The 27,990-nt window shown below is 37.1% G+C and overlaps 1 protein-coding gene and 1 non-coding gene across 2 annotated transcripts; both read left to right on the forward strand.

The window, feature by feature from the left end:
* On the forward strand, positions 1-2,088 carry LOC117786320 (SOX domain-containing protein dichaete). Its single transcript, XM_034624509.1, has one exon. The coding sequence runs from the start codon at positions 288-290 to the stop codon at positions 1,530-1,532; it is 1,245 nt and encodes a 414-aa protein (XP_034480400.1). The 5' UTR covers positions 1-287; the 3' UTR covers positions 1,533-2,088.
* Positions 2,089-24,669: 22,581 nt separating this feature from the next.
* On the forward strand, positions 24,670-24,741 carry Trnaq-uug. Its single transcript has one exon. It is a non-coding gene; the product is annotated as a tRNA-Gln (tRNA).
* Positions 24,742-27,990: the final 3,249 nt, after the last annotated feature.

The following is a 27,990-nucleotide window of genomic DNA, read 5'->3' on the forward strand; positions in this document are numbered from 1 at the left end:
GTCAGTCTCAATTATTGCGCAGACAAATCAGTCAGTGTGTAGCTGTTGAGCCGAACAGAAGCAGTAGCAAGAGCAACAGCAAAGCAAAGCAAAAGCAACAGTAAAAGCAACTGCATAACACTGAGAGACAGACGCAAGCACAAACAGCGTTTATATTAAATACAAAAAAAGACAAGAGACATTGTGAATACAGTGAAGTGACAAGAGCAAGAGAACAACATAACAACAACTATAGAGTGCACATTACGATTGATTCGAAACAATATCAAGTGATAAACGAACACATAATGGCCACATTATCATCACATCCCAACTACGGTTTCCATTTGGGACCCGGTCAGGGTCTGGAGCTGCCCTCACGTGGCGACTATGCCTCTCAAGGTCTGGGCAATGCTCAGCTGAGTCCCAGCATGGACATGGATATTAAGCGTGTGCTGCACTACTCCAGCAGCTTGGCTGCCATGGGTGGATCACCCGGTGGTGGTCCAGGCGGTGTCGGCAGTCAGGCAGCCAGCAACATGAGCCACCACATGGCACACCACATGCACAATGCGGTGGCCGCACAGCAGACCCTATCGCCCAATAGCTCCATTGGCTCCGCCGGCAGTTTGGGCAGCCAGAGCAGTCTGGGCAGCAGCGGCATGGGCGGCGGCATTGGTATGGGCGGCACACATGGCGTGGGAGCGGGAGTCGGAGCGGGAGCGGGCACAGGCGGTGGTACTGGCTCGATGCACAGCTTGGCCACATCCCCCGGCCAGGAGGGACACATCAAACGACCGATGAACGCGTTTATGGTCTGGTCACGTCTGCAGCGTCGTCAAATTGCCAAGGATAATCCCAAGATGCACAACTCAGAGATTTCAAAGCGTCTGGGAGCTGAGTGGAAACTGCTGGCTGAATCCGAGAAACGTCCTTTCATCGATGAGGCCAAGCGTCTGCGCGCCCTCCACATGAAGGAGCATCCGGATTACAAGTACCGACCACGTCGCAAGCCCAAGAATCCGTTGGCCGGCGGTCCACAGGGTGCTTTACAGATGCAGGGCAACATGAATATGAATATGAACATGAACATGAACATGAACATGAATATGGCACAACAGAAGCTGGGAGGAGCTGGCGCGGGTCCAGCGGGCGGTGGCTACAACCCGTTCCATCAGCTGCCACCGTACTTTGCCCCCTCGCATCATCTGGACCAACCGTATCCGGTGCCCTATTTCACAGGCTTCGATCCCTTGGCACTGTCCAAACTGCATCAGAGTGCGGCGGCCAACAATCAGACGCACAAACATCTGGAGGCACAGCAAGCACCACAATTGCCACCCACGTCACTGAGCAGCTTCTACTCCGGCATCTACTCGGGCATCTCGGCGCCATCGCTGTACGCTGCCCACTCTGCGAACGCTGCCGCCGCTGGACTCTACACCTCATCCTCCACATCCTCTCCTGGCTCCTCACCCGGTACCATCACGCCCAACGGCATGGATGGCTCCATGGACAGCGCGCTGAGGCGACCGGTACCAGTGCTCTATTAAGCCAAAAGGGCCTGTCCCAGAGTAAAGTACAATTTGCATTGTTGAAGCGTTCCCAAAGTGATCCACTGGTTTTAAATCTTTAAAAGCTCTAAGTAAGCCAAGTACAGTGTAGTAGTTTTCTTTCTATTAACTCTATTTAACTATCTATCAAAGCCCATTTAAGCAACGCTCGCAAAAGTCTAGTACAATCTTTGCACAAGAAAGAAACCGTAAGAAACATTCCTAGCCAATAATAATACGAGTAATATTAATGAAATAATACTACAATACATATGTATTATCTATAAATAATATCTATAATTTATACATTTGTCACTAAACAAAACCTAATTGTACATTAATTTTATTTAGTTTTAAGCGAGTGCTCCTTGTTGTTTTTATCAGCACCATATTCTCATATCCTAGTTACAAGTCCTGTGACTTCCTCTCTTTAACTTCCCCTCTAACACAAATTGTAAATATCACGCCCAATTCGTTATAGAGTCGAAACACAGCCCAAAAATTAGTAACAAAAACAAAAAAAACGAAACAAAAAACATTTATAAATGTATTATTAATTGTATTAAAATTAAAGAAAAATGAAAACAAAAACGTTAATACTTAAGATGAGAATTGCAAAATATTTAAAAATTAATAAAAAACGACATTTATTAAAAGACAAAAAACAAACAAATCTTTTAATCTTTTCATTTATATTTTGATGTTTACAGCGATTCTAAAGAAAGTGTGCTATTTCCTTAGCCTTTTTTTCACACAGTCAACAATTTTATTGACGATATCGATTGAGATTAGAATTTTTAGTACTGAAAGATCGAAGAATGGATTAATATCCTAATTTTTGAGAAGCTTCAGTTTGTACAAAAAGTGTTACATCCTGATCTTGTTAAAAATCTTGCTTTGACACTGAAAATGCTTTGATTAGCATGTATCCTGACCATAAAAAATAATAATCATATAACAAAAAAAAAAAGAAAATAAAAACAATTTAACAAAAAAATTGTTTGCAATAAGATACAAATTATTATTAGCTTTTTCGGGTTAAGGTTGACTTAGTTTATAGATAAGCCAGTTAACTTTTTTTTTATTTCTGAAACAATTGCTATCTATCAATATTAGCTTTCTCTCCACGTGTATTTCTCATAGAACCAAGTAAATATGAAACCAAAAATTTTGCTCATTATATTTTTTTTGTTGTTATTTAAAATACGTTAATTTGATTTGCACACAGCGATAAAGAGAGAGAGAGAGAGACAGATAGAGAGTGATCGGGAAAAAGAGAAAAATATTTGAAGTATTATACAACTACTTGGCGCTGTATTAATTTCTATTGATTAATGCGCTGTTTATTTAACGCCTTGACCAACAATGATATAGGGGATACGGTGGAATAACAAAGGTCGCGCGATTCGCCTGGGGTAAAGGGCATCTCTTTTGGCTATATGGGGCCTTTTGTTTGGGGCGCAACGGGGGCCTAGACCATTGAAATCTTAGACGGCTAGCAGATCCCATAGATCTCTAGCGTAGAAATCAACGCGTTTTTCGTCATTATTATTTTTTGTTTATTTTTTCACTGCTTTTTATTTCAATCCTAACATGTAATAATAATAAGAATAATTGCGGTCATTAATAAATCTACTTGCATTGTCTTTTCGTAGACTCCAACTGTGTGTACGATTGTCTATGCTGGAAATGTGTTAAAACATCAAATATTGTGTTTGTTGTTTGTTTATTCTCAATTCTCGTGTCGTTATGAATTTGGTAAATATTTACATTTCATTGACGTGATATTGAATAATTATATAAAGAGTGAGTTTTAGGCTAAGCTCTTGGTATTATAACCCATAAATGCTTATAAAAATTGAATAACACGACAGAGAGAGAGAGAAAGAAAGAAATTAAAAACAAAAATATATTATATTTAAAATATTATTCCAAGATAAAATAAAATAATAAATAAAATAAATATTCTAAAATATTTATTTTTGGAATATATAAATAAAATATAAAGCTAAATTGATTACAATGATCATAAACTGCCTAAGACAACATATACAGAAACCTAAACTCAATATAGTTATTGTCTAAAATGATTTAGGATCTCAGTTCTTAATTAAATAGAAATGTTACGTATATATTCCTAAGTTTTTAATTCACAAATATCATAACAATGAATAACTAATTTCTTTAGTGGATCGGAAGTTCATTCGCTTGCAAATCTTCTTACCAAATTTAATCTTAACTAGTCCTATACAAAGCATCTTCCGCTTCTTGGCCATATTGCCAAGATTTCACTTGAAGCATTTCTTAACTCAGTGCAATTTTATGACCAGCTTCAATCCCATTCCCTGCCCACACCCACACCCTACTATATAAGTTATATAGCCTCGTTTCGGGGATATGTGTACGAAAATAATTTCGCAAAACAAAAGCCGATGACAAAAACAAATCGCAGGCTATAATATTTTCTTTTTTACGACTTTATTGGCGGATTAGCGTCTCGCCGTCGCCGAAAAGCAAAAGGAGTGTGCAATCGGAGGTGTTTTATATGTCTCTCTCTCTCTCTCTCTCTCACTCTCATACGATAAAGGTATATATTTTTTTACCTGCTCTGAGAAGTACCCGGATTAACCACAGAGAAGTAGAGAGGAACGTCGCGACGTCATCATTTGGTCTTCATGTCTGATTTTCGCCGTTTTTCCAAATTGTTTTTGTTTTGTTTTGTCGTCTTTTTTTTAGGCGAAACGCTAATCCGGCGGATTAGCGAAACGGATTAGCATAAAGGTGATACAATTCGCTACAATAATTGCCGCGAGGCTGAAGGCAACATATCGTTTTTACATGGAAGGTTAGATGCCATAAACGGCAACAACGACAACGATTTTGACAACGACAACGATGGCAATAACAATGACAACATCCAAGACCAGGCTGCAAAGGGGTCAAGAAGCAGTTGGCGTTAGCGGGTTGTTGTTGCTGTTGCCGATTCGCTGTTAACCAGCCCTTGGGCTAAATATGGCGACCGATTCTGAGGCAACAAAGTGGGAGGAAAAGTAGGCGGAGAGGGAGAGGGAGCGGCTTGTCTGTCGCCAGGCCAGTGTCCTGCGTCTGGTATTACAGCCTAATTTGTGGGTGGTGGCTTTTGTCAAACTGTTTCACATTTTATACAGTACACAGGGGTGATTCTCCATATACACTAGACAACAAAATATTGCACAAGCCTATGTATGAAAAATTTCGATTAATTTTGAATAAATGTTGTTTCTTTAAAATGCCGAACACTTTAGAAAAATGTATAGATATTGTATAAATAATACATCAATATTTCAATATAGTAAGAATATAAAAAAATAAATATATTCTTATGCAAATTTAGGGATGTTAGAAAATATTAATGTTATAATACTTAAAGCGATTTTAAAAAAATTATGTAAATATTAAGAGCCTGATTTTTATATCTATTAGCTTGAAAATTCGTATCATAGAGTAAAATAAAATAAATATTGGAATATTTGTTGAAAATCTTAAAGCACAATCGATTTTCATGTAGATTTGAATGAAAATCTGTAAGTTAGAAAAAAAATAACTATAAGAACTAGTAAAAAATAAATATTTATATGATCAATTTGTATTATACAACAGAATTTTAGCATTATTAACACAGATTCAATTAAAAGAAGACAATTGTTAAGTGTCAAAAATAAGTTGCAAATGTTTCACTAATGCGCACAATATTTTAGCATTAATATTGTGTTGTTTTGTGTAATTTATGGACTTGGGTTTTGTGCCTGGACGTGAAGCATATTGTTGGGGGTGGTTGGGGGTGGTTGACAAGTAGCAAAGCGTGGCGGCTTTTAAGTGCTAGTTTGACATTTTTTTCCCCTGTCGCAGTGGTTGTTGTCGCTTGTTGTTGCCGTTGTTGTTGTTGTCGTTATGGGCAACCGAGCTAACCAACCAGACCGTCAATAAGTCGCAGCTAACAATTAATTAAAAGCCTCGCCGCATACTCGGCGCACTTAGGCAAATGAGCAGCGCAGCATTTGCAGAGCGGCCCACGAGGCGTATGAGCGATGCCAACTGGGACATAATTTGTCAGGGCGCGTCAAAGCAAAATGGCAAATGGTAAATGGTAAATGCAGTGGGAAACTGCAGTGCAGTCAAAAGGATAACAGCGATTCGTCAGCTTCCTCGTCTCGAGACGCGCTCTCGAGTGTTGTCAACAACGTCATTAACATGGCACGACGCCAAATGGAAATTAAATGATGATAAATTTGCAACTCGACGCGACTGATTTGCGTGTGGCAGCAGAAGCAGCAACAGCAACAACAACAGGGGCAACAGGAGCCTCCTCTTTGGCATTTGCATAATAAGCAACGGAAACTGAGAGGCGCATTCAGTTGTACAAAATTTGATTAGGTGCGAGACATTTCATTTGTCAGGCCGCAAGGCGAAGCGACCTGACGACAACGTCAACATTCACATCGACATCAGATTCAGCAACAGCTTCAACTTCAGCAACAGCTTCAACTTCAACATTAACATTAACATCAACGTCAGCGACAGTGTGACCACCGCTGTGTGGCATGTTGTGGTTGCGGTTTTGCCTGGCACAACCCTCAATGACGCCTGACGGCGATTGATGAGCCCAAACTGGACTTCTGTCCATGTGGTGTACTCCCAATTGACGATCCGAGGATCTTCAGCGTCAGAGGGGGCATTCAAATAAGCTGACGGGCGGTAAAACGAGTTGAGATTGATTGCAGAAATCCAACAACTCAATTTACCAAAGTTACTGTACTGTCAACAGCGCTGTAATTACCACTGTAATTACTCAAGTAATTAGATGATTTCATTTTGACACTGTGATTAGTATTGGTCAAAGAAAATTCTGGTACCTAGAACTGACAAATCTGTGATTAATTCCACAATTACTTCAGTAATCATTTATTAATGCTATTCGAAATATTTATTTGCTAATTACTAAAATTACTAAAATTGCTATTACTAAAATAATAAATAAATAAAATAAAACAAAAAAATAGATACAAATAATTTGATAAGTAGCATAACAATTCAGTAGTTAAAAAAATTATCTTGACAATTTTTAAATAATTATATTATAATTATAAGATTTGATAAATTTGTTGTTAGTCTCCTTCTGGAGAAGATTCAGTAAACAAAGCAACGTAGGAATGAACTAAAAAATGTTATGAGTTATTTATTATTATTTTAATTTAAGTCTGAAAATTTATGATTTATTTATTGAGCATTCACTAAAATCTGTTTAGAATTCCCAAATCAAATGCTACAATTACTATTGTAATTACTGAAGTAATTAAAACACTATATAATAAAGTTTAAATACTTTAAAGCTTATCGAGAGACAACTAAAGAAAAGCTCAATTCGTTTCAGTGAGTAAGGGGTTAAAGCTGCTAGCGGGTGTCCAGTGTTCACATGGCAATAGTTGAAGGGGGATTTGAGGCGCGGCAAATCCTGCATGCCAGGATTCTCCACGTGCACGGAGGAACGCCCGCCGTTAGCGTTAAGCTGAGCACACAGGGTGATTGCCAGGACGAGACGCATCCTTACCAATATGCTCATCCTGCGCGGCGATAAATGCGGCTGTCTAATGCATTATTGTTCCTGTCCAGTGAGACGATGATATGGACCCAGGACAAGGCGCCTGGCAATATGGAATTTCATAACTGCTCTCGAGCGTAATTTGTTTCCTGTTTACGCGCAGCAGGACATCTCACATCCGCATCCGCGTGCGCATTGGCGTATAAATTATTGCCCGAATCATAAGCTAACCCACCACCACCACGAGAAGCAGGAGCAGGAGCAGGACCACCGGCAGTACCACCACCACCACGAGAGCACTACACATAGCCCTTGCCCATGTGGCCTGGGTGAGACCGATAGATACCCTCGGGTATCTCCGACTCTACTCAAGTGTTTGCCCATTAATTTGCTGGTTAGGGTGGCTCACAGCAAATATTTGCATAAATTTGTAATAATTTTATCGTCAATTTGTATTTTATTAGCATGTTGCGAGCCACTCAACCACCTTCCACCTCCTCCTCCCCCTCTCCCTCCATTCAGCTACCCGCCCATTGTGCAACTAGCTCTCATCTCTCATCTTTTTTTTTGTCTGGCTTTGATTTGTGGTGCTCATCTGCCCAATGCTAATGTGGTTTAGGTGGTTGAGGTGCTTGCGGGTGCTTCACAACGATTAATTCATTTTTATTTTTTATTAATTTGTTAAAAATTTGTCACTTTGACATTGTTCGTTTTGCTTTTCAGTGTTTCTTTCATTGAAAAATTATGAAGATAAGTGGTTTCAGTCAAGAAACATGAAAGGAATAAAGTGGAGAAGAGAAATATGATTTGTGGTGTTTTATTAGTAAGGGTATTTAATTCTAATCTGATAATCTGCATATCAATTCTAAATACACAAGATCAATTATATTATAACATATTTAATTCGTACACCTAGGCTTATTTTATTAATGTCAGAAACTCAGAACAAATATTAAGAAATTCCTTCTTAAAACAGGGATATTTAAAAACTAACGATCTCAAAAGTTGACCAAGTTTTAATTATAATGTTCACTGAAAACACTAGAAAAATATCTACAATTTCGCAATTCCAAATAATATTATTGATAGACTTTTAAATCCACTATTGAATCTCTATTATACAGTTGTGCGAACAAAGTATTCGCATTTCTTTATGAGTAAATAAAGCAGGAAGTTGATTGTTGGCTCTGTTAAGACTTAGGCACGCTCTGCAGAGCTCCGAGCTATAGCCTCGTCTGTTATCAGAGGGACAGAGAGCTACAGCTGCGGCTCCAATCGAACGGCGTGTGCTGGCAATCAAAACAACTGCCACAATACGAGTACGAGAACGAATACGGCAACGAATGGGTGTATGAGTAAAAGTATGAGTAAAGTACTCAGTCTGTACAATCGAGATCTGTGCTATTATGACATAATTAACTCCTCGTTTACTCGACTGGGGATTACATAACGCAATTGGGCCTCAAAGCTGGCGGGGATTACGCACAATGCAAACTGTTTACATTTTTTGGCAACACAAGAACGGAAATGCAGGCTCTAAACTGCTTACCAACTGGCCCAAACAAATAACCCGTACAGCCACTGGACACAGAGGGACGGAAGAGCAGAAAGAACAGAGAGGAGATGTATGGAGTTGAAGTTGGAGAAGGAGAAGGGTCTGATAATACATATGTCAGACAATGGACAGAGACCGTTGTCGATTTTGAGCGCCAGCTGCTGCGACAATCCAAAAAGAAAGCAGTTAGAAAGCAACAGCAAAAGAAATAGAAACAGACATAGAAATAGAAATAGTTTATATTGATAACTGGGTTGCTTGTTTGTTGTTTGTTGTTTGTTAGCTTGTTGGTTTGATCTCATCAATGGGTTAAACGCCACAGCTGTTGTAACTGTTGTAACTGGCAATAGCTTAGGGATTATAACTGTAACTGGACCTGAGCAAATCTCTGCAAGCATTGACAATACAGATACAAGACTAGAGCGAAGAGAGAGAAGAGAAGAGAGACAGTGCCCACATAATTGTTGCCCATTGTTGATCACTAATAATATTTAATAACATTTTGGCGTTAACTTGGCGAATTGAGTTTCCCTTCTCCTCCGTCTCACCCTCTCTTCAAATTGGCTGAACGTCTCATCAATGCCTTGACGAATCGTAAACAAAGCAAAATTTGAGTAATCAGCTTCATTCAAGAAACGTGTAGCAGAAAGACACAGGGACTAGTTAAATAAAAGAAACAAGCTACAAAATATGATAATAAGCATGGGCGAATATGGACATACTCTATATGTGCTTTGAATAAAGGTTAAATATTAAAAAAAAAATTGAATAAAACTAATGACATTTCAATTTGATAGTTTATATTATTATACATTTGTTTGGCTTCTATAATAAGTTCGACAATAGTTTTAAATTTAGTTTAAGTTTTGTTAAATAAAAAATCTAATCATAATAAGTACTTATAAAATTTTAAAATTAACAGATTGAAATATTTGATATAAGCGTATTATAATATATTAAGAAGTTTTCTATACGCTATTTTGAGAGATTTCGATAAATTATATACGCGATTATTCCAAAAATTGAGCAAAAAGTTTCCTTACATTTCGAATAATGTTTATTTAATAGTCGAAGCAATAATATTTTGAGTTCCTTAGACGAAGCAAAGCTCTGAAACTTACTCACAAAAGAGTTAATCTAATAAATATTTAGTTTTAAAAATTGCCTCCACTTGAGTTACTTTCAATTTGAATAATCCAAAGTATTAAAAGGGTATCAGAAATGCCCAGGTTTGCCATACAATATTTTTGTTTCGCTTCCCATCAGTCCGTGTGGAGGTGAATGGGGCAGTGGTCAGGGCCGGGGACTACGGAGGGTAGAAGGGTGGAAGGGAAGAGGCTCAGAGCTCAGGGCTCCGCCGAGTGGCGAGTTCGAAGCTCTCGATGGACAACAAAAGCGCTTAAATGAAACAAAGCAATCGAACAATGGACTCGCATTATTTTCTAATTTATCGGCATTGTGCGAGTGGTACGGGATGGGATCGGCTTCTCGGTTTGTTCAGGCATTTCTTGACCAAAAAAACAGTGCTCATTGTTGTGCTGTTGTTGTTGCTTGTTTTCATTATTGATTTAAACAAATCGAAGAGCGAACAAGTGAAGAGCAGTCGGCATCGCTATTAATGCGCTTTTAATGAAGTAATAACATCAACGATGACGATGACGGTGACGATGAATATGGAGAGGAGGATGACGATGCCCCCAAAGTTATTCACAAGGTTCATTCATTAGCAACACTCACTATTTCGACCAACTATTTGTGGCACTTGGTTACTGTATAAACCAAAAGCAGGCAGCAATTATCGTTAATCTAACTGAGCTGATCTCAGCCAGAATCACGACTATTAATTGCATTTTGTCACAACAAATTTGCTAGTTGCATTCTGGCACGCCATGGGCTGGGCCACGTTAACAACAATGTGGCCAACAGAACCAGAACCAAAACTGGGGCTGGGCAACACTTTCGCTTGCCTCCTCCTCTTCTGGACACATTTGTGACAAATGTTACGTTCCAATAATTATGTAAAGAACCGTAAATGTCTAAATACTCCCTAGTGCATAGGTTTGACCATATTGGCGACCCAATTTGAGTTAGGACAGAAACTATTGAACGCCTAAAAACAAGTGGCATGAATGGGTGTGGTATTAGACAAAGAAACAAAAAACGTTTACAGCTGTAAAAACCCAAAAACATTGGAATTTGTGAACCCAACAAATGTCATATGTTAATTTTACAAATAAATTTTAGAATTCTTTGTAAAATAAATTTTAGAATTCTTTGTAAAATTTTCTGATTTTTTGAGATCACAATTTTGCATACATTTATCAAATTTCTATAGAAATGTAATTATTCAGGAATTAACTGTAATATTGGCATATTTTATCATACACTACAGAAAGAAGAAATTTCTGGATATGACATTTTATTTTATTAATAATCATAGATACCTTTAGTATCTTAATATTTAAATGAAAGTTCACTAGCCCAATAAACTGTAGGTTTTTGTAACAAACGAACAGGGATTTCTAAAAGAATTCATAAAGTTGCCTCTTAAATATACAATTTTTAAATTCAAGTTTCGGGAAACTGCAGATATAATATTGTGTTGTACCTTATATTTTTATTAGATTCGCAAACATAACAGAATTTAATGTTAATTAAAGGTTTGTCCATCAATTTTAAACCAAAACTATCCCAATTTTACGATTTGTATAGTCAATGGAAAGTGCCTGTAAAATAAGGACTCATGTTTGTTATTGTATATAGACTCAGTCTATTTCTACAGTGTTTTAGGTTATTTAACAGCTTTGTCCTGTCAGTCAGGCATGTTATTACCAGGAATTGTACCATCGTTTGCTTTGTCTCCAGACAGGCTGTTAGTAAACATTGATCTGTCGCGACAAAGTCAATCGAGAAATATCCTTGCACCTGGACTGTTAATTAAAAGAATGCCCCAGACACGGTGATGCGACAAATTCCTGGTTAATACTCGCTCTGCATAATACTGCATATAGAATCAGGCATAAAATACCATCAAAAATGTGAACAATCAATTAACAGAGAGCTAAACGTAGCCAGATATTCAACGCCATCGGACAATGTTCAACTACTGTTTGGTAATACCTTGTATGGTTACATTTATTTGTTTGTAGTGGCATCTGGCTGGCGCTACACTTACAGAACAAAGTCTGCAGACTGAAAATACACTATAGTGTGGGCACAGTGACTATGTAGTGATGTTTGTTATAGCGAAAAAAAAATATTATTCAATTTATAACTAAGCAAAAACTATACCTGTATTATTTTCAAGTTGAAACATTATACAGAGCCTCACCTATCTTTAAAAATCCAGAGAGATCATTTATAAACAGATCAGCTTTAATTTTATCACTTTCAAATACTAGTAATTTTGTATTAAATAGAGTGACCTAATACTGAATTAAAAAAAATATATTAAGTTACAAAAATTAAGTTTATTAAATGAAATTCAAATTTCAATTTTAAGGATATTTTCCAAAATTTTAGTTTAACTTAAGTTAACTGTTCTTAGTTGACACTAAATAAATAAATAAATAAATTGCGAATTATTTCTATAATTTCTATAGTCTTCTATACCTTTCTGTCAATTTCTTTACTTTCTTGTTATTTCTACAGCTCTGTAAGGGTATTGCCTTGTCGACTTCTTTTTCAGCTGTCTTAAAGTCTTGTTTGACTTGACTGGATGCCACTAAATGATGACAAACAGAGCGCGGGTTGCGCTTTTGGGCTCGATTAGCTTCTAATCAGCTGTGGCGGCGTCAACTGAAACTGGGCAACGATGTGGCAACTGCTAAATGCAACTAAAGCATATAGTCGAACTCGTACTGTGGCAACTGCAATATGCAAATGAGCTGTAACAACAAGAGCAGAAGCAAAGTCGCCTTAACTGTTTGTCTTGGCCATTTGTAGACTTTGTTTTGTTTGAACATTTAATTCATAGGGCTGAACGAGTTTTCCACTCAGTTGTTGTTGTTGTTGTTGGCCCGCTTAACACTCGATTGGTTTTGTTGTTTAGCACAATCATAGAAGTACAAGCTCATATATCAACGAGCGAGCGAACAAACGATCGATCGATCGAACGAATTTCAATGTGCCCCACCCCGTATAACTCTCTAGCTGTATCTGTATCTGTACATGTATCTATAGCTCTGTATCTGGGGTGCTTCGGCTATATCATTAAGGCTCATTATGTTTTATTTGCGCATCGATGTGTCCATGTCCAGAAAAAGGTGTTTTTCTCTCTCTGTGTTTCTCTGTTTTTGTTGTATTTCATTTCATTTGCGCTTTATTGTTTGATTTCTTTTCGCTTGTTTTGTTGTTTTTGTTTACGCTCGACACCATTGCAAATTTTGATACAAAAACCTCGTCATTTATACACATGCGAACATAATTACGTTAATTCATTGTGTTATGAGGGTAGCCAGTCTAGTATCCCTTTCTCTTTCTCACCCTGCCACAGCCCTTATCAAATCATGTGGCGGCCTCTGATTTCTTTCTTCTCTTCTCTTCTCACTTTATTTATTACATTTTTTTGGGTTGATTTATGATGTGACGGAAGTTTAGTGTTTCGGAATTTATTAGACAAAACATTGGGCGAATATTAGGTAGAGATTCAGATTCCAGAAATCAAATAACGATCGTCTCGGAAAGTGAACAGCAATTGCCAAATTTTGGAGAAGGGGAGCAAAATCATGGCCAAGCACAATGCAAAAAGCCGCCAGCAGCAAAAAGGACTCGAAACTGTCACAAAAAGGAGCAACAGTCGAGCGACCCATTTGGCCCATTTTGGGTGCTGACAGCCCGAATATGGTATGAGGGTGCTCAGTGTTATTTGAATGGCCCATACAAATACATATCAGTCCAAAAGCCACGCAGAAAAAACTGTCGAGACATTTTTCGCTGTATTTCGAGTTTTCATATGGAAAGCAAACGGATTCAGACAAAAAAAAAAAAAATACATTTCAATTCAATGAAAAAAGATTTTTCTACTTATATCGTTCGTTTAAAGTTGGGCGACAATATTTTTATATATTCAAAGATTCGATTAATTCAGAAGTATTTTATATGTAACTTTTAATTGAATTTTAAGGTTCAATACATATTATTAAGATCCTCACAGGAGTATTTCAATATAAAGCAAGTTAAAAACTTTTTATGTATTTTATTTTTAAGTTTTCTAGAGTTTGAAAAGTTATAAATAATAAAGATATAACAAAAGTCAGGCAAGCTAATTAAAGCTGTCTCAATCATAATCAAAAGACTTAAAAATGCAAAAAAAAATTGAAACTTAGCAAATAACAGTTTATAAATTATTTTAAAATATAAAATTTTTATATTAAAAAAATTTATAAATTTTTTTTGCTCCACATCAATTTTCATATTTTCAATTTTAAACTAGTCTCTACTTTTGCCAAGTAACATCCTGTTAAAACTGAAAACAAAACTAACTAACAAAATAAAATTCAGCTCAATGGAACTCTTTTTAAAACCAGTACAATTCGGTTACTCCAGCAGTTCTATAAATTACGCAATGAAGCGGCGCAATCCAAATTGAAACTGCGTCACTTACAGCTTCAATTGGCGATTGCACAGGTGTGTCTCTACCTACATAAATATACGTATATATAAAAGTATCTATAAGCCCATCGGATGTCGACGTCACAGAGTTGTGTGCTGAATACTCGCAAGTGTTTACAGCAATTGGAGTAAGAGTAAGAGAGAGAGAGAGAGGGAGAACGGGAGAATACAATTTAATTGAAACAATTGTCCATTATACGAACGTGGCCTAACAAAATACGTTGGCATTGTCTGTTTATGATCTCGTTTCAATTGTTATTTGTATTTATTTGTATAGTATGTTCAGTTTTCATTTGATAGTAATTGAAGCAGAATATAAGCAATGCTTCAGGTAACTCTTATTCTGATAAGTTAAGTAACTACTGATTGATTGACAATCAGTTGGGATTCCAATTTGTAAGAAGTGAATTATATTAACAACGTAAAATCGACAAAAGGTTGTTTGCTTAAAACTTGCAATTATGAAAAATAGTTCACTAATTTTATATTACGTAAAACAAAATTAATGCTTAATTGGTTTAAAAAGTAATCTTACAGTATAATAAATGTTGTAATTTCTGGATTTCAGTTAGAAGGTTAATCCAGAACTTCCATTTGAAGTAAGTTTTCTATCATCTGTATTCATTTCCTATTTTTTATGTCTCTCAAATTGTGCGAAAAAACTGCATTTTCTATTTTTGTTTCCCCGCCGATCGCCTTTAATAATATTATTTACACTTTGTTGCGTTATTTTTTTGTGTGTCTTTCTTCTAACTTTGATTTTTTTGTTATACTGTGATTTGGGGCGTGAGTCGTGTGGATTGTTGTCAAGGACGATTTCCGGGCAGCAATTGCAACCCCTAATTGCTGTCCACTTGAGAGGAACTCGGCTCAGCTGCACTTATCTGTGTCAGCCATCAGTTGGTTGAGTTCTCATCCGCACAGCCACTCCACTATCAGTCGGGGCTAATCGGCAAACAGTTGCCTTCCATGTCCTTGTATCCTTCTGTCCTTGTGTATACTTCTGTCAGTTGCAGGGGCTAATTTCATGTTTATCGCGGCATCGAAATTAACCAGACGCCCAAAGGGGCGTTTATTTAGATTTAGTTTTGCGGTCGGTTTTCTTTCTTTCTCTTTTTTTTTATTTTTTGTGACTCTTTCAATTCAGTTTGGACCTGGTGTTTATGGGCCAATTTGTAAGTTCTTTTGATGGCCGTTTACCGCTGATTCGGCTATCTCGACTTTATGTTTATTGTTTATTACTATCATTTGCCTAATTTGCCTCATTTTTATTGCATAGTTTCCATCACAGATCATATTAATTCTATCACATTCATTGATATTTTGATTTTTTCTCTCTATTTATTAGCTTGTATTTATCGTGACTTCTTCTTTTTGTGCTTTTTACTCGGTGCCTTGTGCTAGACCTGCTAATTGTCGTGAAATCTATTTCTACCAAATAATATCAACAGTGATCGAATGATAGATCCAGTTTCAAAACTTTTATTCTGTTTTATTATGATCTTATTATTATATCTGTTTATAAAGAGTATCTGCTATTCGATTTGATGTCATTCTTTATTGATTTGCCTGTTGTTCATTTTGTTAATGTTGATTATTGCATATAAATTTTCCATATTGTTGCGATCCGTGAATTGCTTTATATTCGTCTAAGAAGATCACAGTTGGTGTTACCAATTAGCACTGATTATTTTGATTCATATTGGCTCCATTGGCAACGACAATTCGTCTTTGTGGTAACAATTGTTAACATGGCCATTGATTCGACCAATCTTAATATCAATTGTAGAGTGCGAGTTTCTTTACGACGACTAATACTCTGCAATGGGGCATTATTGACTTGTAGAGTTTAAAAACCACACCAAATTCTTTCTGGAATTATTATAAAAGTTTGTTTAAAATATCTTTTACTCAAAATTCTATTCAGTATCAAAGGAAATGTTTTTCCAGGGTATTCCATAGCTCTGCTTGCAACTCTAGCTGGCAATTTCCATTTGATTGCAATTTGAAAATATGTTCTCACAGGATAACAAAAAGGAAGGCTACGCCTTGGATCCATCGACTCTGGACTTGGTCTCAATTGCACCCACTTAGCGGAATCGCACAATGAAAATGTTTTGCGCCGCTTTTCCCACCCTTCCGCCCGCCTTTCTCTCCTCTCTCTCCTCCAACTGTCGACCTAGGAACTACGACCACTCGACCAAAATCGCGCCCATTAGAGCGTGTTTAATGTTATTTATTCATTAGGTTTAAGTGTGCGCGAAAAATAACAATTACAAAAGCAACAAAAAACGAAGCGTATTTTGTTGTGCGGGGTCAGATTTCCCAAATAAAAAAAAAATGGAAAAATAGAAAAAACGATAATTGAGTGGCAGCATCAACGCTATGAAAATACGAGTGTACTCATAGTTTATTCATTCATAAAGGACGAGCATATTTTCGGCAAGGATCTCGCGATTTTCAGCAGCTGTTGTGGGATATGAAAAGCGCAGGAAGTTCGCCAGTACTGGGGCAGCTGTGTTATCCTTAGACAGACAGCATTCAATGGATGCCATTATTTAAGCCCAAACAAGCCGCAAAATTGGCCAAAGAATGAGCTTAAAAACCAAGTGCTTGCCGCTATTCTAAGTACTTTTCAGGCGATACAAAATAAATACTTTTATGCTTTATAGTTGTATGGAAATGAAGTCAAATGGAAAATGTATTTGTAGTTATTCTTTAAAGATTTAAAAATAATAATACTTTTTTAATAATTTTAAGGAGTTTATTTCAATAAAAGGATAATATTATACAGAAGGTATAAATAATGATTATATTTAAGATTTGTAAAGCTCAAAAAACCTACAATAAACCAATTTTTTTGAATATCAGAACTTGATAAATTACATGATTTGTATGTATTTTTTTATATAAAAATTTAAAAATAATAATTAGTTTTGATAAAATTGATTTATAGAATTTGCCTTACAAGAATATATTATGTGTATTGATCACCATATTTCTGGAGGCTTTTTGGGCTTAATGTTTTTCAAACACATAATTATTTTTGCGGTTCCTGGCTAAAACTAAAAGAGCTTTATTTAAGCAAGGTTTAGACTGAATGCTAACTAAGAAAAAATACAAATATCGGTCTGTTGCATTCATACGTAGAAGCATTATGATCAGGTGTTACTAAACTGTTACTCTAGGAAAAACACACACATTCATAAACACATGGCAAGTGTAGCCTTTGAGAATTATAGGCTCACAGAAGCATGAAAAGCTTCTCGTCTAAAACTGAGACGCATTCTGCGATGGAGAGGAGTGTAGAGTCAGAGTAGAGAGTGGAGAGTGAAGAGTAAAGTCAGTCATGCAACTAGCGAGAGTTGCAGCACTTGCGAGGCTTTCATTTAATTAGCCACAGCTGACAGTTACCTAAAGAAAGCAGCAACAATGTGAACAGCACACACATACACATGTACATACACATACTCACATACAGTGAGTCAAAGCTGTATGTTACCGTCGGCAATCGAAACGAAGTCTGAGTTTTGATTTTTGAGATGAAAACTGAAGTTGCCGCACTTGAAATGGCGTGCGGCCAGCTGTTGTGTGTGTGTGTGTGTGTGTGTGTTGCATGCCCCATGCCTGCAACGAGGCCGAAGCACTTGACTGCTGCTTCAATGGCTACAAAATGCAATACAATATACAATAATGACATTTCACTTTGCAATTACAATATAAATTGCGCGGCCTTTAAACGGCTTCAACTTGCGCCAAATGCACTCGAAACATTTCAAGTGAATCAAAAAAGTAAAAAAGAAAAAAAAATGAACACAAAATATACATTCGATTTGATGCTTTTTTATTCCATTCGACAATAAATCAAAATTCTGTAAATGTGCAGATCCAGTCAAGCATTAAAAATTAATTATGAAATTTCTCTTCTCTCGCTCTCTCTTACTATAGTCCTCCCTCTCTATCTCACTCTCTCGCCGTAGGTTTTCTATGATTTATTGGGAAGGTAACTTCGAGTCGTAAAATTGAGTTATGTAAGGAACCACAATTCTTAGGGAAAAACAAGACACACACCCCGGAAAATTCGATTGCAGGCGCCAAAATGTTTGCCAAACAAAGCGTAAATTATGAAAATTATGAATTGCTTTGGTTGAGTTACGTACGAGTATAAAGCATTTTTATCGAGAGGCAAGAGAGAGATATCTTAGAGGGTATACTGGTTCTAACCATGTCGATTGTCTGCCAATGACATCTTTATTAGTTTCCACAACGTTGGGCCCAACCATGGAAAATGTCAAAAATTTATAATGAATTATGATGAATCGGCCATGTCGTTACGAGCTAAAGAGTTTTCAGTCCAACAGAACAACAGACAACAAAAGCCAATTATAAACTTAATTTGAGCTTAACTCTTAAGAACTTATCACAGCGAAATTTCTATACCCTCTTTAACTGTTGAACTTCAGGAAAAGTTTTTTATATAACTGATTTTTCATATCTCAAATTTGTCTAACTTAAATGGTGTGCCTAAAATTTAATTTATTTTAAGAAATAAAAACATATTGCTTAAAATGATTTTAATTTTATTTTTAAGCCTAGCCCATTATTGAGGGAATCTTTAACAATATTGCTGCAAATCTAATTTATACCGTTTTTAAGAATGAAAATTTTTGTATAAACACTGAAGAAAGACTGAGTGATTTATAAAATTTAATATGTCTCATAAATATAATGTTTTCGAATTGCTCAAGTTTTAAGTGAATTTTATATTACTTAATAATAATATTTTTGTATTACAGCATAGTCTTAATTTTTAATCTGGGATTAAAGAATTTAAAAAAGTTTCTTATAGGAATTTCTAGAGATCCCTCGACGTAATCCGAAATGATCTTATCTGGTAGCCATTTGCAGTAGCAAAAAAGAGCACAATACTCACAAACACATGCGTGTATAGAAATCTAACACATATGTAATGAGTTGTATATGGTTATTTAACATGAATGGCGGCCAGTCTCTTGACATGGCCAGTGACATTTGAAAGCGCTTTAATGCCAAGTTGAGTCGCATTTTGACATTAATTGTGTAAATTCTTTAGGGTCACCCAATTCAAATCATTTCAAATCGATGCTATAACAATTGCGTCAAATTAAAATTTAAAAAAAAGGAAAAAAAAAACGACAACGAAGTCAAGCCAACCAAGTGCCAAGTGCTGTCCGGATCTAGAGCTGGGGTTGGGCTGGATTTTGGTTTGGGTTAGACCCAATGTCTTTGGTCTCTCTCAAGTGGCACGTGCTTTTGTTGGCGACGACGGTGAAACCGTTGCTCGGCATTTGTCTCCGCCATTGGCATTTGTCTCATTTAGAGAAAGGTGACTTTTCAAAAGGTGCTTATTGAGCTATACACACATCCATACATCCATACATTTATCTAAAGTAATAGTATCGTATGCATAACACACTGCGCACAATGAACGTGGATGCCAGAGATTGATTGTGCGACGCCATTTTGTGGTGCTCAAGTAGCTGAATGTCCATAAAAACTATAGTGGCATTAAGATAGATCTATTAACATCTGAAAAAATGGAACGTAAATGTTGTGATTGTCTGGCAGAGATTAGTCTATAACCTTAATACTGTAAGCTTTCGAAATTGTGATGATAAATTTATTACAGAATTGTGTAATCAGCTGAGCGCAAAGCTTAACAAGAAGAAGATGCTCTTAAGAGTTGACTATAAGAAAAAATATCCTAATATATTTAATCAAAATCATGTAACATTTGGTATAAAAATATGTTTAAAAGTTATCTTAATTTATTTTACATTTCATATAATTTAACATTTTTAATATTATTTTTTATTTAATAAAATACAATTGCAGATCTACAGCTCACACATACAACACACGCACGTGTAAGGCAGCTGAGCTTAAAGCTTCGCACGTATGAAATGCACACAGAAGCAGCTTTACAGCCAAAAGCACACTAATACATGCAAATTTACCAACACACAGACAAACTTTAAAGGCACGCAGCATTCCGATAGCTTCCTCTCTTTCTCTCTCTTTATCTCTATATCTGTTCCTTCTGCAGGTTCGTCTAGCCTTGATCTGGCTCATAATAATGGACAAGTAATTAACACAAATCGCAAATTATAACAAATCCCAGCGCCAGTCCGTCTCTGGAAAGGAGTCCCTTTCCAACTCTTCCCGTCTCCCCCTTTGACAGTCCTCAGGCATAAACGTACATAAAGTTTTCTTTATTTTCTTACTTGTTTGTTCCCTTTTGAATGGCCATTTATCATTGAAACTATGACGGTCCATTTGCTACGCCAAACGGACGTGGACAAAAGTGACCATCCAGTGAGGCATCGAGGCAACAACAGCAACCAATGTAGCCAGTTTGTTGTCCATTTATATGCGATATATTTAATGTCATTCTCAAGCAACCAGTCTGAAGTCCAGAAGCAGTAGCCAGTATCTCTTTGTCTCTGTCTCTCGCAAGTATCGCAAGTATGTGCAACAATTTGACCGCAGTTGCCGCACATTTGAACCCAAATTACTTGAGATAAATGCGTACTTAATTTGCAGACTTTGAGTGGTGGTATCAAAATAATAATCAATGTTCCATTATCCTTTCAACGGCAGGCGAGTCGCTGCGTGAAGATTATAAGCGACACGTCCACGTTGGCCCCTTTTCCCGTTGCCCCGATTCCCTTGCCCCTAAGGCGCCCCATACCTTTGCCAATTCCAGTTGAACCCGTTTGCAACCTGAACCCTTCTCAAGCCCATTTACTCAGTGTGTGTGTGTGTGTGCTTGTGTGCGAAAAGTTTGTCTTTCGTCTCCCTGTGGCCTGAGGCGGCGCGAAAATTTGGACATGTTATGTGTTTGCCAAAGTTAAATAGCTGCCGCTTGGGTTCAAAGGTTAAACAAGGATTTGGCATGTTTTTCTAGACGTGCAAAAGTGGCAGCTACTCGTAAAAGCAACTTCACATCGAAACGAGTCTTTTAAGCACTCTGATTGGCCTAGGAATGAGACCATTTGAATACCCTGTAGCCAAGCGACAGAAAGTGTTTTATAAATGTAAGAAAATATGTCCATCAAATTGGAAAATTGCAGAAAATAAATGCGCAAAAATGTTTAAAAAAGGGTTTGAAAAGTTTTGAAAAAATCCCAAAAAAAAATTCTTTATGATAACTACAGAGTATCCCATAGTTGAATAACTCTAACTATCTCATATGCCTATTTCATTTAAAATTTTAAGTGCCTTATGCAAATCCAATTTGAATCAGTTAAAGAGTCTGCCAGAGGCAAGACAGGTAGGCGTCATCATCATCATCTTTATCATCTTCAGTTTGATATCGAAATCGAAATCGACTTCGATTTGCATTGTATCAAGTGGAGAGCACAAAGACGGCGACATTAAAACAAAAGTAAATCACGGCTTAGCGTCAAAGATGTTAATTTTATGGGAGCTACGGCTACCTTTTCGGGTCTCTCACTACATCTTTCTCCCTCTTTCTCTTCCCCGCTCTCTTTCTATCTTCGAAATTTATGCAGCAACTGTCAGAAGGGGGCGAGCCAACTCATAAAAATTTGAAACACGTTACAAATCGAACGAGAAATATCAAAAAAATTATGCATGTATATGAAAAAACATTGAGTTTGGTTACATTTTTGGAGCGTGTGACACGTAACGGTCAGGGACTAGTGACCATTGACGATCCCCGATCCACGAACTGCAGCATCAACTGATCCCGCATCAATGTTGCTCGCCTATTGTCACATCAAAAAAAATATAAAAGAAAAGAAACGAAAAACGGATTTGATAAACAAACAACAGCCAAATCAATGGCAAAAAATCAAATGAAATGATGAAACTGATCATTAGCATGGTTTCAATCAATATATTGATCATCTGACTACCAGCATTTAGTTGATATCTGATCTGTGTGAAACGATCAAAGTCCATCGTAATGCAATTGCAAAAGCGGGTCAGTTCTGTTGCTAATGATGTAAGCTAATTAATGCTAATGATAATATAACACTTCAGTGCAATTTGAACTAGCTGAAATTTAAGGGAAAAATCGACGAATAAGTTTAATTAGAATAACACTAGCTATTAAGATATTTTATAGTTTCTGAAATCTTTTCAATTTTCTCGAGGTCAACTACAATTCTAAAATTGTTTTAAAGTAATAGCTTTCAAGTTTTGATCAATAAAAGTAAATTATTAGATATAACAATGTGCCTTAATGTTTATCTAGTTAAAAGCTGTCACTTTTAACACTTCTCTCTTTCCTCTTCTAGTTATCATCACAAAAAAAAAAAAATAAAAAAATACACATTAACGCAATATCCAATTAAAATATTTCGCCTTGATTTTCAATATGTTAACATTTTAATTTCTATGCGAATTTTGCTCTTTAATGTAGAACAATGGCTACATATGGATTATAAACATTCATATGCGTATATCGTCAGAGATTTGGAGCAATTAGAGGAACATGGAAACGAGAACAAAAACAAAAGTGTGCAGATATATCAGAGAATGCTCTCTATGAAAATCTGAATATGGTACTGTATGGAAAAGGTTGCTGGTGCTGTAATTAATTTACGCCACTTGACTTTTGGGGCAAACAATGGGGCAACGATGAACCACCGAGCTGAGCTGAGCTGAGCTGAGCTGATGGCGCCAGGCGGAAACCGGAACGGGAAGGAGAACGAGAACGGGAACGGAAACGGAAATGCCAAAGCATGTGGAAACATTTGCCAATGTGCGCTGAGTGGAAAGGATAATGCTGAGGCAGTAATTAAAAGCGGCATGCAACTAGCTAAGCTGTGGCCATGTATGCTTTCTGGTTTCTGGCTTATGTCTGTTGTGGCATGGTCGAGTGGCAATTGGCGCGATGCAATTTTTACTTTACGCGCGACTCGTTGTGCTAATTGAATATTTGCCAGGTGGACGAGCCGAGGACTAGATTTGCATACGCTGCATTTAACCCAAAAGGATGCTTAACAGGACTACGTACGACAGGACCTAAGTGGACCATCTGGTTAGCCTGTTTTGATGAGCATTTACCACTAAATGCGTCTTAGACGCGGCTCTTTGTCTGTCTTTGCCTGTCTTTGGCCAGGACAATGAAGGACCTCCCAATATGACTTTGATGCGGCAGCGTTGACAATGCGACATTTGTCTCAATTGTTGCGGCCGCATTCACAATTTCTTTCAACTAAAAATTACATTTTTAAACACGCAATTGTCCTTTTTACACTGATGTCCCGCTCTGTTCTCTTCTATGCCGATTGGCGGGTTACCTTTTGAACCATGCCACAAAACAATTGTCAATTGTCATTCGTCAAAAGGAAATTTGCATTTTCGTACTAGTTTGAGTTCAGTTTGAGTTTTCCGTTTTCAGTTTTGAATGTTTTCAAGAGAAATGTGCACTCATAAGTGTCTGTAGAGAACGGAAGACCCACCGCAAGGCATCGAAAGAAGACCATAAAACTGGCTGAGACCAGTACCAGGCCAAGTACGGTAATAAACGCCGGGGAATGGAATCGGGGAATCGCAGAATCGGAGAATCGTGTAGAATCGCGTGCCTTGAAGCATATTTGCATTTGGTTCTGAGCTCAAAGAACGATCTGAACGATCGGAACGATCCGTAGGATCTGTACTCAACCTCACACCTCTCTCATTTAGCGAGCCATGATTTATAACGTTTGTAAAAATATGACAAGTCTGTCATATAAATTCTCATATTGTTAGCATACCAAAAGACATCGTTTCGACTCGTTGCCTTTGTTCATCTCCTGCAGCAGTTGCAACAGAAACTGGTCAATGCCAATGATGCAACGCCCTCCACAACTCGTTGTTGGCGCATTTGTTTGGACCTGGCTCTGAAAGTGCTGGCCATCTGCACGTGCTGCATGCTGCAAACGGTTATATGCCTCTCAAGTGCCAACAGTAAATGGCACATAAAAATATTTTCAATTTCAGTTTCGGTTCTTTGGGCCTTCGTGAAACAGTTCAGGAAGTTACTTACTTCAAAATTACAGAAGTCGCTTTATTACCCGTTCAGCCTGTCAGCCTTAAAGCCCTGAACTGTGAACATCGCCTTGGGCACTCATTAGAATTGTTGTTTGCATCAGATGGTGTTATTAAATACATACATAGAGACCAAGAAAAAAACTTTTTTTTTATTTTTTTTTTAGTTGAAATATAAGTTTCAGTAGAGTACTATTACCTAATATGGCAACTTAAGCTTATGTGAATTTTACCAAGGAAAAATAGGCATCGCAATCGTAAAATTAAGTACAATCTCCCTTACTTCAGTTGTTTCCAAAAGAAAACCCTCTTTGCCTTTGTTTGTTAATAAATTCGTGAAGCAAATGTGAGGTTCTATGGTGTAATGGTTAGCACTCTGGACTTTGAATCCAGCGATCCGAGTTCAAATCTCGGTAGAACCTGTATCAATAATTTTTTTTATAATTTTTATTTTTAATTTTTTAATTTTATATGCATTTAATTTATTAATAAATTATTGGTTTTATCTAGTAAATATAATTTTCAGTATGTTTCATTAGTTTTTTCTTAATGAGAGATTCCTGATAAAAAGAAAACTACTAAATCTAATGACGTCACAGTTATTTGAGCTCTGTGGAACTAAGACTTCTCTGTTTTTGACCTCGTCTAAAGGGTTATCGGTAATCGGCTATCGGTGGGTAAATTAATTTTAAAATATTTTAAATTTATATTTTTATTTGAGGGTCAGTAAACAACAGCAGATAATGTACAGATATTTGTTTGTGCTCGTAGATATTTATATGTTTTTAAATGTTACATTTTTACAATCTTGTGCGAAAGACGTATATCAATATATTACTCAATATCTGTATCTAATATATATCTATTGCTTTATTTCTCTTCTATAAAACCCTTGTATATTTTCAAAGTCCTTTACGACTTACGAGTTGTACTTAGGCTAGGATGTTGCTTACCTTATGAGAAACTTATACACAACACCCATTTGAGACAAGGGGCATCGTAAAAGTGTGGCAGAGGTGAGGAGAGTAGAGGGATCGGATCAGCAGTCAGTGCTTCGGGTAGGAGTGATTGTGAGGCGTATTTGTGACCTAAAGTTATTAGGCAAAGTGACCTTTTCTCACAAATCGCAGATCGTAAAGCACTTTTGGCTAAGTAGAAACAGATTTCTCTGGGCGTTTGGGAAATTCCTCTGGCAAGGACGCGTGTCCTGCATAAAAGCTAAATGGCTAGCATGTCCATTGTTTGGCCTAATGCTAATGCCTTGGCAGTGTTCGGCCTGTTTGGCCTTATTAGTGGGTTTATTGAGCACAGGAAATTCCTGAATTTAACCCGAGACTTCCGAGAAGACATAAGCAAAACGATACAAAACGAGTAGCGATTAGCGTCCCCGACTGATTTCTTGTCAAAATTCACTTGAAATTTCACACTTTAATGTTGAAATGCCACATTGAATTGCCGGCTGCCGTTCGATAACTGCCGCCTGCTGCCTATCGATAACCTGGAGCAATCGAATTTGATACAAAATCCATGAAGTGTATATGTAATCTTTGAACTCTCGCCCCGTCTGACATATTAGACAATTCAAAATACAACAAAATACAATGGCAAAAACGCAATACAAAAACATTAGGAAACAATTGAAATTGTTGAAACATAAATCCCCTTCCCAACCCCCTCTCACCCCACACCCCTGCAATGTACGGTGTGTCCTTGTATCTATATCCTGCGCAATATGTGTTGCCGCCTTTGTTGTGTTGTTTGTGTGTGTGTTTGTGTGTGTGTGTGTGCTGTTGTTGTTGTTGTTTTTTTCCTTCTTTCATTCACAATCAACAGTCGCAGTCATCGCATCGTTTTGCTTTGTTCGCGCTTTATATGCCCGAGCATTATTACGTCTGATATTCCCGAAAAAATAGGGATGAGGGTAGGGGGAAGGGGGAAGGAGAAGTCTGTCTGAAGTGGCTACAATGGGCATTAATTTATATGGAGCATGGCACTAACAACAACTAAATGCGCATTATGACAGCATTTTAATTGATCCCCTAGACTAAGGATAACTGTACCTTCCTCTGCTTTTCTCTCTCTCTCTCTATTTTAGCTCACATTTGTAGCTCTCTCTTGTAGCAGTGGATGCTGTCAACGTTGATCTAATCTGACATTTGGACAGAGATGCATCGTTGCACAGATTTTCCAATAAACAAATTTCAGGACACAGGACCCTCTAAAGTTACATATAGATACAGAGATACAGATACAGATACTTTCTGTGGCAGAGATTAGCGTTTTACGCTCGTTTGAATTTTTATTATGCTAAGCTTGGATTTAATTTTTGCATTGTTTTCCCTCTCAAGAGGGGTTGTTCTGTTTGCGACCAGGGGTAGGAACAGGAACAGAAACAGGAACGAAGACCAGGGTCAGCTTTGTCAGTAAAAGCACTTGCTTCCTAACCTATAGAGAGAAACTATCTACATATATCGATATAAAACAGTTTAGTGAATTGTCGCAAGATGATTAACCCTAGACAATAGAACAGCAAGAATACGAAGAATGAATACAAGAAGAAAAAAAAAGAGAAAGAAGCAGATTTGTCTAGTGATCCTGGCAGACAGTCTGTCGCCGTTTGTTGGCACTTCACGGCACAGTTCGAGAGCATATTTAGTTGATTGTTGGACATTTAAAAGAAAATCGATTATTACAATGAATGAAACGAAATGAAATTTCAGAATGATCTGCAATTCTATACTAATCTAACAGACAGCAGGGCGACTCTCTATCCGACTCTATCCATTGTTCCTGCCAGACATGCTGGCGACCATGTAGCAGGTAGATCCCTACGAGCTGACTCAAAAGGAAGTCCATTGTCCATTGGGCATTGGGCATTGGGAATAGTTTATGTGTCTGCTGCCTAGACCATACACGATCCATTTCCATTGTTGACCACGCTTTTCGTAGAACAGTGTGTGACAAAACAGTAGAACAAGGGAACAACAGAACAAGAGAACAACTGGAGAACTGTAGAGCTGTAGAACTGAAATGCAATAGAAGAATGCACAGAGACAACGGCTTCTTCTACTTATTCTTGTCTTTTTTTCTCTCTCTCCCTTTTGACTGCGCCCCACCATAAAAATGCATTTTCCTCATCTTTTCTTCTTGCTTTATATGACATTTATTTAGTTGGCTTTTATGACCAATGTGTTTCTGCTTATTAATGTGGAAATGCCTCTCCAAATTGGAGTGTCATTTGGGTTGAATCCGACAAAAGGAAATACCCAACCAAATTGTTAGGGTGCATCATCAAATTGTGTGAGGAAAACTCGTTCGAAAAGAAGCTACAATCTTTTGAATATACTTTTGTTCACATTGAGATCATTTAGATATGACGAGAGGAATGAAATTTGAGAAATCTATAAGGAATTAATATAGAATTATCATCATTTGACTTTCGCAAAATTTCCCACACAAGAAGATATCTTGAAAATTAATGAAGATAGTTTTTTAGAACAACATTAGTCAATATCTCAGTTTATCTATCGATTCTACCAAGTTTTTAAGGTAGATCTTTAAACAACATAGAATAGCTTAGTTTAAATAAGAATAGTATAAGCAGATCTCAAACAGATTTCAATAATCCCATAATATTAATGATATTCCGCTATAGAACAACACTTGAAGTA

The sequence above is a fragment of the Drosophila innubila genome (assembly GCF_004354385.1).
Source record: "Drosophila innubila isolate TH190305 chromosome 3L unlocalized genomic scaffold, UK_Dinn_1.0 0_D_3L, whole genome shotgun sequence".
NCBI classification, from domain to species: Eukaryota; Metazoa; Arthropoda; class Insecta; order Diptera; family Drosophilidae; genus Drosophila; species Drosophila innubila.

Bases quoted from the DNA above. Each gene is read 5' to 3' on its own strand.
- LOC117786320 (XM_034624509.1), top strand. From the start codon at position 288: ATGGCCACATTATCATCACATCCCAACTACGGTTTCCATTTGGGACCC.